The sequence below is a fragment of the Coregonus lavaretus genome (assembly GCF_964263955.1).
Source record: "Coregonus lavaretus genome assembly, chromosome: 13".
Lineage (NCBI taxonomy): Eukaryota > Metazoa > Chordata > Actinopteri > Salmoniformes > Salmonidae > Coregonus > Coregonus lavaretus.
The window spans coordinates 42,980,451-42,997,037 of NC_140000.1; the positions used below are offsets into that span (position 1 = coordinate 42,980,451).

At 46.6% G+C, this 16,587-nt stretch overlaps 1 protein-coding gene across 1 annotated transcript in view; it reads right to left on the reverse strand.

Moving 5' to 3' along the window:
- The window catches only part of LOC311140576 (CUGBP Elav-like family member 2), a 44,420-nt gene extending 29,070 nt beyond the window's left edge, over nt 1–15,350 (reverse strand). Inside the window, exons 1-4 of the mRNA XM_084175694.1 lie at nt 15,272–15,350; nt 5,674–5,722; nt 3,406–3,540; nt 105–134 (exon numbers count right to left, since the gene is read on the reverse strand). Of these exons, the coding sequence (XP_084031820.1) occupies nt 105–134; nt 3,406–3,540; nt 5,674–5,722 (214 nt within the window). The 5' untranslated portion in view covers nt 15,272–15,350. The remainder of the gene's footprint in view (nt 1–104; nt 135–3,405; nt 3,541–5,673; nt 5,723–15,271) is intronic.
- Between the last annotated feature and the right edge of the window lie 1,237 nt (nt 15,351–16,587).

Below are 16,587 nucleotides of genomic sequence, written 5' to 3' on the forward strand. Positions count from 1 at the left end.
GATGCACATTCTTTGGGAACTCTGACCTATTTGGCGGTTTGGAGTTTGATTGGTGAAATCGTAATTGTTGGGTAATAGTCTAGTATTAAATTAAATGGTATTACCCTTAACGTTGGCTTCCCTCTGGCTGAGGCCTGTTGGTTGGGGAGTGATCAGAGAGAGGCAGTGTCAATATACTGGAGGAGAGCTTCAACACCCCCACTCCCAAGCTAACACGCTAACACGCTAACACACACTGAACCATGCTAGCAGTAGTAGCACAGCCATCCCCAGTCCACACACACTTTGTAGCTAGCTGACTGCATAGGATACAATTAGCTAGCTAGCTAGCAGACAGGTCATCTAGTCAGAACTGTGTGCATGGGGTGGGGGTGGACGGATGGAAAGAGAGATAGAAAGAGAGAGAGAGTAAGAGTGAGTGAATGGGTGAGAGAGAGGATGAAGGGGAGGAAGACTATAGTGAGAAAGGGTAAGAAGGACAGAGCCAGGGTGAAATGAAGGACAGCGGTAGGAGAGAATAGATGAGTGTCCGTGATTCATCCTCTACCTTTATGATTGTCTTGTCCTTTGTGATAGAACGGGGTTGAGGGTTAGGGATAGCCAGTCCACTGTCTAGACTATTTATTATGGACCTGCCTAACAGTACAGTACCAATAAAACCTAACTAGGTCTGTGTCGTAGCAAAATGTGGCAGATGAAGTTGCCTTGGGGTTAAAGTTTGAAAAGACTCCTACTGTCCAGGGTCTTGCTCTATCTGGCATCAGTTGAGAGAGGCCAAGATCGGTCATCTTTGAGCAAGTTTCAGAAACTAATATGGGGTAATTCTAGATGGGCCATAATCTTTAAAATAGTTTGAAAAACCTCCTACAGTACATGACCCAGATGTTATGCTACAGAGAGAATCCACCGGTTAAGGTGACCTGCTAGACTGGGTCTGTTTAGGCCATCTCCTCTCAGTCTTTCACCAACTCTCATTAACAGGCCAGGCAGTTCCTGTGGATTCTCCATTGAAATACTGTTTACTGGCCATTATACCATAGAACCAATGAGGCATTTTACAATAGAAGACGGGCATTCTATCTCCTTCCTCCACCAAAATGCGTTTGTTAGTTTCCGAGCCCGTTCCTTCCTTCGTTTGATACCCAAAATAAACCCCTCTGTCGAGCTGAACCATAGATTTATTAAAGTCAGTGCTAAAAATGACCAGATAAAAGCATCTCTTTCCATTACTGTCTGTTTTTTATCATCCAGCGAAGAAGATGACACTTAGCCGCCTAGCCGACGCTATAAATATCTAGCAGGCCGCATTCTGTCGTCAGCAACAGGCTCCAATAGCAGAGGAGAAAGAGAACAGTCCTTTCATGAATGTAGGGTAGCTCCCCAGGCCCAGCCGTGGATCCACCAGTGGTGTGATCCATATTGTATTAATAGCGGGTGGTGGAACAGAACAGGCTTCTGATTGATATTGTGGTTTAATAACAGCGCTGTGTTAGCGCAGAGCCAGGTGGGACAGGCAAACCCACTTGAAGGCCGATTTATCTGCAGCCTCACTCTGCTTCATTTATTTACTGCTCTGGACCAGGTTGGACTAAGACTACTCTCCCTGTTAGGAAGCCTGGGGTTTGTGGAGGTTATGTTGCAGTAAAGGGGGACAGCCTGAGATTCTAATATTCATGAGGACAACAGAGACGTGATTGAGGGAGGGTGGAAGAGATAAAGATCTGGAAAAGAGGATGATCATGTGTAATAGAATTCTGGGATAGTGCAGGACAGAGAGAGAGAGAGGAAGAGAATGATGGGACAGTGGAGGACTGAGAAAGAGAAAGGATGATGGGACAGTGGAGGACTGAGAGGAAGAGGATGAAGGGACAGTGGAAGAGAGAGAGAGAGAGAGAGAGAGGAGGATGAAGGGACAGTGGAGGACTGAGAGGAGGAGGATGAAGGGACAGTGGAAGACAGAGAGAGAGAGAACTTTAACTATTTGCACATTGTTGCACATGTATTAAGACATAATATGACATTTTAAATGTCTTTATTCTTTTGGAACTTTTGTGAGTGTAATGTTTACTGTTCATTTGTTATTGTTTATTTACATTTACATTTTAGTAATTTAGCAGACGCTCTTATCCAGAGCGACTTACAGTTAGTGCATACATTATTTTTTAAATTTTTCATACTGGCCCCCCGTGGGAATCGAACTCACAACCATGGCGTTGCAAACGCCATGCTCTACCAACTGAGCTACATCCCTGCCGGCCATTCCCTCCCCTACCCTGGACGACGCTGGGCCAATTGTGCGCCGCCCCATGGGTCTCCCGGTCGCGGCCGGCTACGACAGAGCCTGGATTCGAACCAGTGCCTTAGACCACTGCGCCACTCGGGAGACTATTTCACTTTTGTTTATTATCTATTTCACTTGCTTTGGCAATGTAAACATATGTTTCCCATGCCAATAAAGCCCCTTGAATTGAATTGAGAGAATTGAATTGAATTGAATTGAGAGAGAGAGAGAGCGAGAGAGAGAGAGCGAGAGAGAGAGAGCGAGAGAATGAAGGGACAGTGGAGGACTGAGAGAGAGGAAGATGATGGGACAGTGGAGGATTGAGAGAGAGAGGGAGATGATGGGACAGTGGAGGATTGAGAGAGAGGAAGATGATGGGACAGTGGAGGGTTGAGAGAGAGGGAGATGATGGGACAGTGGAGGATTGAGAGAGAGGAGGATGATGGGACAGTGGAAGATTGAGAGAGAGGAAGATGAAGGGACAGTGGAGGACAGTGTGTGACAGAGTATTAGAGATTGCTAGTGGCTAGATGCACCTTGAGGAGTGAAGAAGAAGAGCCCTTCAGATAATGAGACAGTCAACAGTAACAGTAAGAACAACGATAACATCCATAGAAAAACACACAACAACCGACACATCCACATAAACCTGTGTGACGATGACAGTGACAGCCTCGTGTGACGCTGGGCAGGACAGACAGTTTGGTTTGGCAGACCCCGCCCCATCTCTTCAGCACATAGAGACCACAGAGGGAGGGGGACGGGGGAGGGAGGAGAGGAGGCAGGGGGATTGGAGGGGGTGAGGGGGGAAAGGAGGCAGGGGGAGGGAAGGGAAGGTGGGAGGGGTGTTCCCTGTTCCAATGAAGAGGAGATTGACTAAGGGGGACACTGAACTGCTGACTGCATAGTAGCTCAATGGTTGGCCAATAGTGAGGGAGAACATATTTTCTCTTTCTGCCTAGAGGAGAACTGTAAGGGGAGGGATAAGAGTTCAGAACTGTATAGGAGCTTATAAGGGGGTGGATATAAGGAGGTGGGAGGGGTGAAAAGGATGGTGGGTAAGGGAGGAGGGGGTCAGGGGTCAGGGTGACTGTGTATATGGATGGAGCCCAAGAAACACACACCTCTGCTGAGTCCGTCGGGCCCTCGCAGGATCCGGCACTCCTCGATCTGTCCGAACGCAGAGAACATGACTCGGATGTCGTTCTCGTTGCACTTCTTAGACACCATGCCGATGAACAGTTTCCTGTCCTCCACCGCTGCAGAGGAAGAAAGGAAGACATTAAAACAGGTGAGAAACAGCAAAAAAGGAGAAGAAAGAGAGAGAGTTTCAGCATTTCATCTGCAGACTGTGATCAATGTATCATTACCACTTCAACACCAAGTCTCTGTGCGACTCTCTCTCTCTATTAGTTTCTCTCTCTCTCTCTATTCGTTTCTCTCTCTCTCTCTATTCGTTTCTCTCTCTCTCTCTATTCATTTCTCTCTCTCTCTATTCGTTTCTCTCTCTCTCTATTCGTTTCTCTCTCTCTCTCTATTCGTTTCTCTCTCTCTCTCTATTCGTTTCTCTCTCTCTCTCTATTCGTTTCTCTCTCTCTCTATTCGTTTCTCTCTCTCTCTCTATTCGTTTCTCTCTCTCTCTCTATTCGTTTCTCTCTCTCTCTCTATTCATTTCTCTCTCTCTCTCTATTCGTTTCTCTCTCTCTCTCTATTCGTTTCTCTCTCTCTCTCTATTCGTTTCTCTCTCTCTCTCTATTTGTTTCTCTCTCTCTCTATTTGTTTCTCTCTCTCTCTCTTAGTTTCTCTCTCTTCCTCATTCTTCTTATAGCTCTGTCTCTATCTCCTCCTCTCCCATCTCTCCGGGTTTCTTTTTGTCTGGCTGCCCCTCCTCCCCCTGTTTGATCCCTTTCTCTCTGACCCAATCGCTCCATTTATCTTGCAATACCTCGGCCTGTGTAACAGTGTGTGTGTTTGTGTGTGTGGGAGAGACAGAGACTCTTACTGTTTCTTGTCTCAATGTGTGTATGACCGTGGGAAAGAGACAAGAGAGAGAATGTGTGTGTGTGTATGTGCTCCCCACCATTCAAAGTAATGCTAATCCAATTCATTTTTAATGAGGAAACTGTCAGCTCTTACCGGGAGGCGAAAGAGATAAGCGGTCTGTTGCACTCTGGGAAATCAATAGAGCACTTGTTTATTTTGCTGTTTGAATTGTTTGTGCGTTTAAAAAAATAACACTGGGATACGCAGGGAAGATAAGTGTTGTTTCAAAGGCTTCCAACTCGTCTGTATACGTGCACGCACTAACAGCACTGTAATTAATTTACTGAGAGTGGATATGGAGAAACAGCAGAGAGATATCCTTAACAGTGACTAAACATCTGCTAGCCGACCTGAGTCAGAGTTCGTGATGTATTGGAAAGCAGAGAAACAGTGTTTGACTGATTTCAGATCAGATTTCAAGAAAGAAAGAAAAACAGCAGTGAGGTGAAGACAAGCACACACATGCGCCTTCACACACACACACACCTCTTGATTGATTAAAGCAACAACCCGCTTAACTACAATTCATCATGGTTACAGCAACTCCAATAAAGGTTTATGGAACTTATTATCATTAACAAGATGGATTCATTTCATATGGCCATACTTTACTATCTTCCATTACAGTAAATGATGATCCTACAGTAGCTAGCTGTAGCTTTATTAAGGTCTCATCATCGTTACCTAGACGGATATATCTTATCAAGTTCTATTTCATAACCTCACATAAGATGGCTGGAGCAGTATAGCTTTATTAAGGTCTCATCATTACTTATATGGATGGATCTATATGTTTCTACTTTATTGTATTTCCTCAGTGTGTAGAGTCTAGAAGATGGTGCTACGAGTGGCTTTATTAAGTGATGACTGTGTGCTGTCAGTGGCTTATGACACTACTCCGTCTCTCTCAGTGTGTAGCTCAGCCAGTACTGTTCCATCTGGATCTGTCCCAATATTATTACCCTCTATCCTTGTATACTTTCAGTGGTCCAGTGGATGAGGAAGAGAGGCTATTTGTTAGTATTGGGACATGGCCCCTGTCTGGCTTCTCTCAGAGGCAGTAAAGCATTATGGCTGGATAAATGGGTTTATAACCACATCTGCAATAGAGCCATTTGTCTGTATGTGTATGAGAGACGCAGGGAGACTCTCTCGAAGAGAAAGGTTGGTTCACCGTGGGGCCAAAACAGTTGAACTCTCCCTGACCCCCTCCCGGAACACTTTAATAATTTTTCTCTCTCTCTCTCTCTCTCTCTGAAACAGGAGCACTGAGCCACAGAGACACTAAAGCACATACACATACCCTTGACCACGTAATACTCCAACCCAATGTGTGTATGATCACTCACCGTTTGATTTCTCACTGTCTGCAGGCTTCATCTGAATGGGGTGGTGCATCTGGAAAAGACAGGACAAACACACCTTTACAATACTATACTGACACACACACCTAGTGACGACTACACACACACACTCGGAGATCACACACACTACATCCAACACACACTTCAGTCACAACACACACACACACACACACACACACACACACTGACTGTTCACAGCAAACCGACACACTACAAACTGGCCACTCTGAAAGTCACAACAGATCACACACTAAAGAGAAACTCTGAAGTTGCGTAGGAATATCAAAAGCCAGAGTACAAACACACACACTGTGACAGAAGTCGTTGAGGTGTGTCCCTCGCACCCTCGTTGCAGGTTTAGAGAGGTTCAATGATTGCTTGATGAGTGTTTTTTAAGTGAGAACAAGCAAACACTTCACAGACAAGATGGCTGTCACACCTCTCTCTCTCTCTCTCTCTCTCTCTCTCAATTTCAATTCAATTCAATTTAAGGGGCTTTATTGGCATGGGAAACATATGTTTACATTGCCAATGCAAGTGAAATAGATAATAAACTAAAGTGAAATAAACAATAAAAAATATACAGTAAACATTACACTCAAAAGTTCCAAAAGAATAAAGACATTTCAAATGTGTTGTAACGATCTCTCTTTCTCTCTCTCTCTCTACCTCCTTTATGAGAGATTATGTGCTTGTTTGATCTGCAGAGAGATGAATGACAGTAATTCTCTAAATCTAGCCCAGTATCAATCACACTGACTCTGTCTCTGCCCACCTCTCACTCACTCACTCACACACACACACACACACACACACACACACACACACACACACACACACACACACAGCAGAGATCAATCTTCTGGGCTCTCACCAGCTGCGGTGTGTGTGTGTCTTTGTCTGTGCCCTGTCTTACCCATAATGCCCCTGGCTCAGCCTGAACAATCACTGTGTGGCAGGGCACTTTGATCCTCTAGTTGTCTCCATCTGTCTGTCTCTCTCTGTCGGTCAGCCTCTGTCTTCTGTCTGTCTGTCTGTCTGCCTGCCTGCCTGCCTGCCTGCCTGCCTGCCTGCCTGCCTGCCTGCCTGCCTGCCTGCCTGCATCTGTCTGTCTGTCTGTCCGCCTCTCTCTGTCTGTCTGTCCGCCTCTCTCTGTCTGTCCGCCTCTCTCTGTCTGTCCGCCTCTCTCTGTCTGTACGCCTCTCTCTGTCTGTACGCCTCTCTCTGTCTGTACGCCTCTCTCTGTCTGTACGCCTCTCTCTGTCTGTACGCCTCTCTCTGTCTGTACGCCTCTCTCTGTCTGTACGCCTCTGTCTCTATACGTCTGTCTCTGCCTCTATCGGTCTGTCTGTCTGTCTCTATCTGTCTGTCTCTATCTGTCTGTCTCTCTCTCTGTTGCTCTCTGTCTCTCTCTCCCCCATGTCCGTTATACATTTACTTGATTCATTTTCCACAACACTCCTACATCCACCACCCCAGTGTCACCAGTTGATGGCAGTCCTCAGATCTATTTAAAACAATTCAACTGAATTTACTACCTGGATCCATTGTGCCCATTTTGGTTTATAGCCCCCTGAGCGAGTGAGTGAGTGAGTGAGTGAGGATTTTGAATGGGACTGAATGATGTGTCCCCACAAGGTTAGTTGTACAAGACAGTGTGTGTGTGTGTGTGTGTGTGAGAGAGTGTGTGAGAGAGAGAGAGAGAGAGAGAGAGCCAGTGGATCATATGTTGGAGGGCTACAGTACAGAAATAACCGCATCCTCAGGCTACAGGCGCTAGCTAGCGGCTATCCCTGCCTCTGCCTCTCACACTCTCTCAGAAAGTTCTGTCTAGATGCCTTCCTTCTTCTCCCAGATCTGTCTACCCAGAAGGCCTTGCAGGCTTCAGACCCGGGGTGTGATGCGTTTGATCTCTCTGAGGCTCATGCAGCTCCACCATTACCCCACACTGCTGGTTCTTCACTGAGAGCCCTGGAGCTACCTACTGCGGTCACTCTGCCTCCACTCACCATGACACCCCAAGCCTCCCCTCCTGACTTGTTTCCCCCTTTCTCAGTAACCAAACATCTAAACCTGTGCCATGTGTCATTGTGAATGTGGCCTACACTGGTGACATTTTCCTCTGGTATGGTAGTTGGTAATTAGATTATTTACTGTGACCCTATTCCACTTGGAAACATCTCTTCTTCCTGATTTCCAGTTGGCCAGTCGGGGCATGCCATGAAGTGCCCGTTCTGTGCCAGCTCCTGTGGCGGTGAGGTCGAGGTGTCTATCTGTCAGACTAGCTGATGACATGGAGGTAGCGCTCCCTCTCCAGCAGGGTATTATCCCCTTATCACTACCATACTGTTTCCTACCCAACCAACGCTATGCAACACTACTCTCTGGCCAGCGTTCAGGTGTGCTGTGTTCGACTACAGTTGCCCTCTAAACATTTCCTTCCAGGACACAACTTGCCAGAAACCTAATAACCCTCAGCATTTAATGGTCACCCTCTCACCTACAGCATGTACCCCTTCCTCCAACTCCTCTAACCCCCCGGCCCGCGAGGAATGCCCTTGGGCTTTAAAGGTCAGATTTCAACTTGTCAGGCTGCCACAAAGTGTGTGTCTACAGTAAGTGTGTGAGTGTCTGTGTGTAGACAAACCCCCACTGAGTACCGAATGCTGCCAGTAGCAGTGTAGCCTTTGCCAGCAGTCAGCACCTCAATAACACTGTCACCTGACTAGTGTGTGAGCCAATAGAAGAGCTCTCAGCTACTGTACTGAACACCCTGGTATCACATACACCAAGTTTACTCAGCAGCACACACTTTCAGAGTCACACATTTTCACATACTTAACTGTACAGATCTCCTTCCAGCAACACTACACATTCTAGCCACTCTTCCATCTAGTATCTACCTATCCCTTTCTCTCCCTCTCTCTTTTTCTGTCCCTCTTTCCCTCAACCTACTTATCCCTCTCTCCTCTGTGGGGTTGAGGTAGTGATGGTGACACAGACAGACATATGGTCCTCACAGTGGGAGTCAATAACTGTGGTCAATACACACACACACACACGTAGACTCTTTCGACAAACATACATTCTGTGCTCATCTGCATTCTGGCCATTTACATTCCCTACACACCCACAACAGCATTAATACAACTAGACATCTATAATTCACCCTAACACACAATTATCTCAAAGTCTGCCTTCTATGTTCCCTGTCGTCACCACTACCTCTCTCACACAGTTACCCCACATTAGCCCCACTTATTTCCCTTAGTAAACAATTAACCCCAAGCCTGGGCGCTGAGTGACTGGGGGATTGTAGCATTAGCTATCCGGCGTAGCTCGCTAAGGTCCTAGTGCTAAGTACTCACAGTATTTAACATAGTTAGCCTTCTCTTCCTCTCAAACCAGCATGCTGAGGAGAGGAAGTTAATTTGAAACAAGCGATTTATTAAATAAGTGTACACACACTGAGACGGGCGGGAGGCTGGCGTAGTGTCGATGGGGATTACTTTCTCCAGCCCCTGTTTGCCATAGCATTTGGGCTTCACTCCGGTAATTACAGCCCTTAATTAAATTGATTTCTATAATGAGCGTCTGTAATGACAACGCTGTGGGATTGGCTTGGTGTGTGTATAAGTGTGTGTGTGTGAGTGTGTGACATTAGCAATGAGGAATGGGTAACTTTCTGTTGACTTAGTCTAGTGGTTAGTATAATGTGTGTATTGAGCGGGATTAAAAGATGAGACACACACACACACACACACACACACACACACACACACACACACACACACACACACACTTTGCTCTTCCTTCTTCAGAATAGTCAGCTGTGTGTTAGAGCTTGAACCACTCTAAAATGTCAGCTAAACTAAGCGGTGCCAATGTGAGGTATAACCTTTCAGTTCATAGCACTGTTACTGCCAGTCTCCGGGGATGCATTAGTGACTGATGGTACAGACCTACTACATCACATGTTTAATATCCTATAGCACGGTTCAGCTGTTTCAAACCAAAGTGCCGCATAAACATTTCAGAGGTTATTCACTGTTCATGGCAATCAGGCTTCATTATGAAATATCTTCTGGTGCCACATGCAGCAGCTAGAACTGTCATAGTTTTACACAAAATAACTCCAGGGTTGCGTCCGAAATGGCACCCTATTCCCTATAGTTCCTGGTCAAAAGTAGTGCACTATATAGGGGATAGGGTGTCAATTAGGACGCACTCTAGCTATCAGTCCAGGAAGGCATACCTCATCCCTTTTTCCAGAGCGGGTGCCAGACTCCTCTCTCTGCTGTTCCAGAAGTGGCGTGCTGAAAGCCCTTGGTGATAGGGCAGTGATATGTGAAACATGTTAACACCTGAACAAACAACACAGACAGGGCCCAATGTGATGGGAGAGTTGCCATTCCTACTTTAACTACAACACGCATTGACACCAACTCTAACCGTTATGATTCCCTCCAGCCCAATCATCCTCACCCTCACAGTCCTGAATTCTTCCTGATTAGTATTGTGACTACTGGTGTGTGTGTGTGTGTGTGTGTGTGTGTGTGTGTGTGTGTGTGTGTGTGTGTGTGTGTGTGGTGGGTTCATTTCTTTGGCCTTTAGATTTGATGGGCCATTCCTTGCAGGAAGAGTCTGTACTCATGTGACATTGAAGTATAATAATTACCTCACCATCTGAAAGGCTGAAATGGTTGGGACCTGAGTGTGTGTGTCAAAGTGTGTGTGTGGTCTCTGAAGTGCAGCTTTTTAATGAGCCCCACTCTCCTTATCAAACTTGGCGCTCGGCAGCACTCTGATCAGCCTGCATCAAGGACACAGGGCTCGACTGATCGCGTCTGAACTCACCCCTCCTCCCCTCCTCCTCCTCACCCACCCTCGCCTCACCCCCCACACAGTGAGAATGAAATATCCTTGAAAGAAAAACTATGAATCAAAGGCGTTTTCATCCAGCGGATTTCTCACCCAGAGAGAGAGGGAGAGATGGCAAAATGGACCGAGAGAGAGAGCTGCTGGAGGACACTAGAGAGGACGTGTCCTAGATTAGCTCTCACACGTCCTTCTCTCTCCCTCCTCCCTCCCTCTCTTCCCCCCCAGCCACACAGACTGTGTATGTGTGTGTGTGTGTGTGTGTGTGTGTGTGTGTGTGTGTGTGTGTGACAGGCAGTCTGTGCAGTGCCGTGCTGTGAGCGCTGGCGTGGGGAGACACCAGCCATTTAGACATCTGTCAGCCGCTGATGAAAGAGTTCAATTTAGTGGAAAATCTCAGACAACCTTGTCTGGCGGACGGGCCGACAGGCTTTAACTCACATTTCTATTTGTGTTTGTGTCAGACCTGGGTTCAAATACTATTTCAGGTATTTCAATTCAAATACACTCCCATGCACGTATTTGAAAATAGTAATTAAAAGAAGTATTTGAAAATATTTTCAAATATAATTTGGTCGACTCATAAAAGTACAGTGTGTGTTTTGGGCTGTGTATTTAAAATACACAGAAATAAAGTATTTAAATAACAAATACACATGTATTTGAACCCAGGTCTGGTGTGTGTGTGTGTGTGTGTGTTTGTGTGTATGTGTGCAGAGGGGAGTGATTGTGTTTATGTTTGTGGTTGTATAGAACATAATTGCTTTTGTGTGTATGTAATGAGTCACTACCTGTGTAGTGAGTGACTACTTATGTGTGTGGGAGAGTGTGTTTGTGGCTGTGCGTGTAGTGTTTGTGTGTGCGGATGTGCTTATGTGTGTGCAGTGTGACTACTGGTATGTGTGGAGGTCCAGACTACTGATGGTATTATGTTCTTAAATATCTGCAGCAGGAGCTGGGGACATATTTTCAGTAGATCAATGTTTTGGGGCTAGTTTAAAGCACAGCTCAGTGGTGACATTAGAGCCTCTGAGACAAGCGGGCCTCCCTAGCTACGTGCCCCGACCAGCCACCTCCACCCCCGTTCCTCCAATCCCCCACCCACAGTCCCCAGAGCTTCATTAGCTGTTCATTAGAAATAAAAACTCTTCCTTTCACCCATCTAACGCTACTTGGCAGATTTGGGGAGGGGAGGAGGTACAGTATTTGCGTGTGTGTGTCTGTGTGTGTGTGCCAGAGTGTGTGGGAATCACAGCATACATCTAGTCCCTGTTCTGACCTGTGCAGGTTTAAGCAAGATCTCCATTGATACATCATAGCACAAGCACAGCACACATGCACGGAAACACACACACACACACACACACACACACACACACACACACACACACACACACACACACACACACAGGTCTCCACGCAGCACTTGCAGTCTGCTGCCAAAGCTGGAGGCTTAGAGAGAGAGAAGGGAGGGAGAGAGAGAGAGAGATGGACAGGCAGGGAGTTGGCAGAGGAGAGAGGCTGCTTTTCTAAAGTGTGTCACTCCAATACGTGGCTGGCAGGAGCCTGTGCTCTCAGTCTTTGTTTTTTTTAACACTGTGTTGGAGATGGGGGGAGTATAGGAGTACTATACAGGGCTATACAGAACATACACGTTTATACTCACTACCACATTCTCTTCAGACTATTCACACTCAACGCCCTACTCAAACATGGCAGCCATTCAACTGTTCCTGTGTGCGCCCTAAATCAATATGGCCGCTGTTCAGCTCTGCCAACCGCTCTAGTCCAATATGGCCGCCGTCCAACTGCTGTGATTGTGATTGGATCTCACCCTGTCAGGGTCTACAGTTTAGAGCGCAAGAATGAAAGCGGGAGAGACAGAGAGCCAACATAAACATTGTTCTGCTGCCTTTTACAAGAGAGGGAGAGACCGAGAGCTAACAAGCAGGTATTATTTTTTAGCTGGACTCGTTTATTACCTTGCTCTAAAGCGAACTATGCTCTCCCTCTTTCCCTTCCTCATCACTCCATCCTCTCCTTAGCTCACATCTCTGTCCATTGCTGTCCACCTCTCTACCTCCACTCAACATTAAAGCATTTATGGACTCTCTCTCTCTCTCCCACTACATCCCTCCAGCTCTCCCTCTCTCCCAGAGGAAGGTCAGTCAGTACTTTATTAAAGTCCATCAAATTTAAACATGCCTGCAGTGCAGCATTGCCGTTGAGCTCTCAGAGGAGGCCGTTTTAAATGAGATAATCATGACCTCCCAAAACCGCTCAAAATGATTTGATTATAGTGCTATTGATTCAGCCCTGTGTGTGTGTTAGTTTTAGAGTGTTACCGGCCTGGGGAAAGGAGTGACAGAAGGGGGAGGAGTTGGCAGAGGGACAGAGGAAATGAGGGACGGCGGCAATTTCAAGTTCACCTAATCCTAAAATGTTTAGAGCATGTGACGTATCATATCCACGCTCCACGCTCATATCCACCCTCTCTAACCCAATAGGTCCATCTACTAACCAACAGAGGAAATACAGTGTGCAGACTTCCCTTCCCTCTAACCAATAGGCTTCCAGAGCCTCAGAACAGCCAAGGCTGCAGCCTGCCAACACCCCAAGCAGGATTAACCATGGTCCAGGGGCCTGTTAAACCCAGAGGAGCAGCTAGACACTTCCAGAACCTGGGAGGGGAGCGGAGCCAAAATCCTAGTGCTCTTCTATCACTCCACTGGGTTTACTATATACACAGGGCCAGAGGACCGCAGCAGGAGTCTGGTAGAGGAAAGGCCCCTACAGCACAGACACACACACACACACATACACACACTCTCTCTCAAATGCATACACACTGAAATACACTGCTCAAAAAAATAAAGGGAACACTAAAATAACACATCCTAGATCTGAATGAATGAAATCATCTTATTAAATATTTTTTTCTTTACATAGTTGAATGTGCTGACAACAAAACCACACAAAAATGATCAATGGAAATCAAATGTATCAACCCATGGAGGTCTGGATTTGGAGTCACCCTCAAAATTAAAGTGGAAAACCACACTACAGGCTGATCCAACTTTGATGTAATGTCCTTAAAACAAGTCAAAATTAGGCTCAGTAGTGTGTGTGGCCTCCACGTGCCTGTATGACCTTCCTACAATGCCTGGGCATGCTCCTGATGAGGTGGCGGATGGTCTCCTGAGGGATCTCCTCCCAGACCTGGACTAAAGCATCCGCCAACTCCTGGACAGTCTGTGGTGCAACGTGGCATTGGTGGATGGAGCGAGACATGATGTCCCAGATGTGCTCAATTGGATTCAGGTCTGGGGAACGGGCGGGCCAGTCCATAGCATCAATGCCTTCCTCTTGCAGAAACTGCTGACACACTCCAGCCACATGAGGTCTAGCATTGTCTTGCATTAGGAGGAACCCAGGGCCAACCGCACCAGCATATGGTCTCACAAGGGGTCTGAGGATCTCATCTCGGTACCTAATGGCAGTCAGGCTACCTCTGGCGAGCACATGGAGGGCTGTGTGGCCGCCCAAAGAAATGCCACCCCACACCATGACTGACCCACCGCCAAACCGGTCATGCTGGAGGATGTTGCAGGCAGCAGAACGTTCTCCACGGCGTATCCAGACTCTGTCACGTCTGTCACATGTACTCAGTGTGAACCTGCTTTCATCTGTGAAGAGCACAGTGCGCCAGTGGCGAATTTACCAATCTTGGTGTTCTCTGGCAAATGCCAAACGTCCTGCACGGTGTTGGGCTGTAAGCACAACCCCCACCTGTGGACGTCGGGCCCTCATACCACCCTCATGGAGTCTGTTTCTGACCATTTGAGCAGACACATGCACATTTGTGGCCTGCTGGAGGTCATTTTGCAGGGCTCTGGCAGTGCTCCTCCTGCTTCTCCTTGCACAAAGGCGGAGGTAGCAGTCCTGCTGCTGGGTTGTTGCCCTCCTACGGCCTCCTCCACGTCTCCTGATGTACTGGCCTGTCTCCTGGTAGCGCCTCCATGCTCTGGACACTACGCTGACAGACACAGCAAACCTTCTTGCCACAGCTTGCATTGATGTGCCATCCTGGATGAGCTGCACTACCTGAGCCACTTGTGTGGGTTGTAGACTCAGTCTCATGCTACCACTAGAGTGAAAGCACCGCCAGCATTCAAAAGTGACCAAAACATCAGCCAGGAAGCATAGGAACTGAGAAGTGGTCTGTGGTCACCACCTGCAAAACCAGTCCTTTATTGGGGGTGTCTTGCTAATTGCCTATAATTTCCACCTGTTGTCTATTCCATTTGCACAACAGCATGTGAAATGTATTGTCTATCAGTGTTGCTTCCTAAGTGGACAGTTTGATTTCACAGAAGTGTGATTGACTTCGAGTTACATTGTGTTGTTTAAGTGTTCCCTTTATTTTTTTGAGCAGTGTATATTCACACACACAGAATATATAATGCAGTCAGACACAAATGACACAAATAAGTTAGTGACACAGTAAAGGCCTACCCACCCACCCACACACACCATACAGACACACACCATACAGACACACACCATACAGACACACACCATACAGACAGCCACAGTGTGTGACGTGACAGTAGTGGGAGATGTCCCCTGGTAATCACTGTCACTGCGTAATAGCAGGACAGCGTGGGCCGAGGAGAAACAGGGAGAAACGAGAACACACACTCACCCCTGTTAAGGTCTTTATGTTATGCAGTGCGTTCTGGGCTTCAAGGGCGGCTTTCCGTGTGTAAAACGTGACAAAACAGCACCCTGGGAGAAGAGAGGGGGAGAGAGAGAAAGAGAGACAGAGAGATGAACATGTTAAGCAACAAAACATTAATTAATTAATTCATACAGTTTTACATCATCTGTCAAAAGTAGGCTCATTTAAATGAAGAAAACATTCACAATTTTAAAACCATTCACTATTAATGACTTGAGTAACAGTACTCCAGAATGACAGAGACACATCAAAGAGAGAGAAGGGGAGAGAGATGGAGAAAGAGGAGCCAGTGAGAGAGAGTGAGAAAGGAGAGAGAGAGATAGAGAGTGAAAGAGAAAGGAGAGAGAGAGCGAAAGAGAACGTAGAGAGAGAGAGGGAGAGAGAGAGCGAGAACGAAAGATAAATGAGAGAGAGAGAGAGAGAGAGAGAGAGAGAGAGAGGAGAGAACGAAAGATAAATGCGAAAGAGAAAGGAGAGAGAGAGAGAGAGAGAGAGAGAGAGAGAGAGAGAGAGAGAGAGAGAGAAGGAAAGGTCTAGTCATTATAGATTAAATAGTTATCTCCAGTGTAGGTAGCAGACAGTCCAGCTGTAGACCATTAAGCCACAGTCAGCAGTATGAGAAGCAGAGGAACCGCAGAGTCAGCTAGAATCACTGATTTTCACACATTTACAGTTTTCAATTCTTCATTTTCTGAGATGTGTGTGAATGACTAGTCCTACTGTCCATCCATCTCACTTCCCTTATGTTGCACAGGTACAATGTATTATTAACCCTACACCATCTGAGAGGAATTGGTAGTATGCATTGGAGCTTGCTTTGCAGAGGGGTTGATGATTGCATTCCATTGGAAAGGTGGCTTTAAAATGACCAGTGTTTTCATATGGTGTTGTCTGTGTTTGGGATGGCTAAGGTCTTGGCCTAGCATGAAGGGAGTGCACTGTAGGGCTTGTGTAGAGTAGGGCTTGTGCATGGGAAGGGTTAGCCTAACTTTAGCTGTGTGTTGTGATGCCCATGGTGCGGGGCCTGTGTATGGACAGGTTTGAGCTTAGCCTCGTATTAGTACTGTTGTCATTCCCATAGCGTTGAGTCTGCTTGGTAGGGTCAGCCCAGAGTCTGGCAATATATGTGTATTGTGGTTCCCAAAGCACAGGGCCTATTTAGCTCTTATTGTGTTATCCTGTGTATGGGGAGGTTAGCGTGTATATTGTGATTCCCTAGTATTAGTGTTGTATTAGTGTTGCTTAGCCTAGCATAGGCCTATTGTGATACCATAGCATAG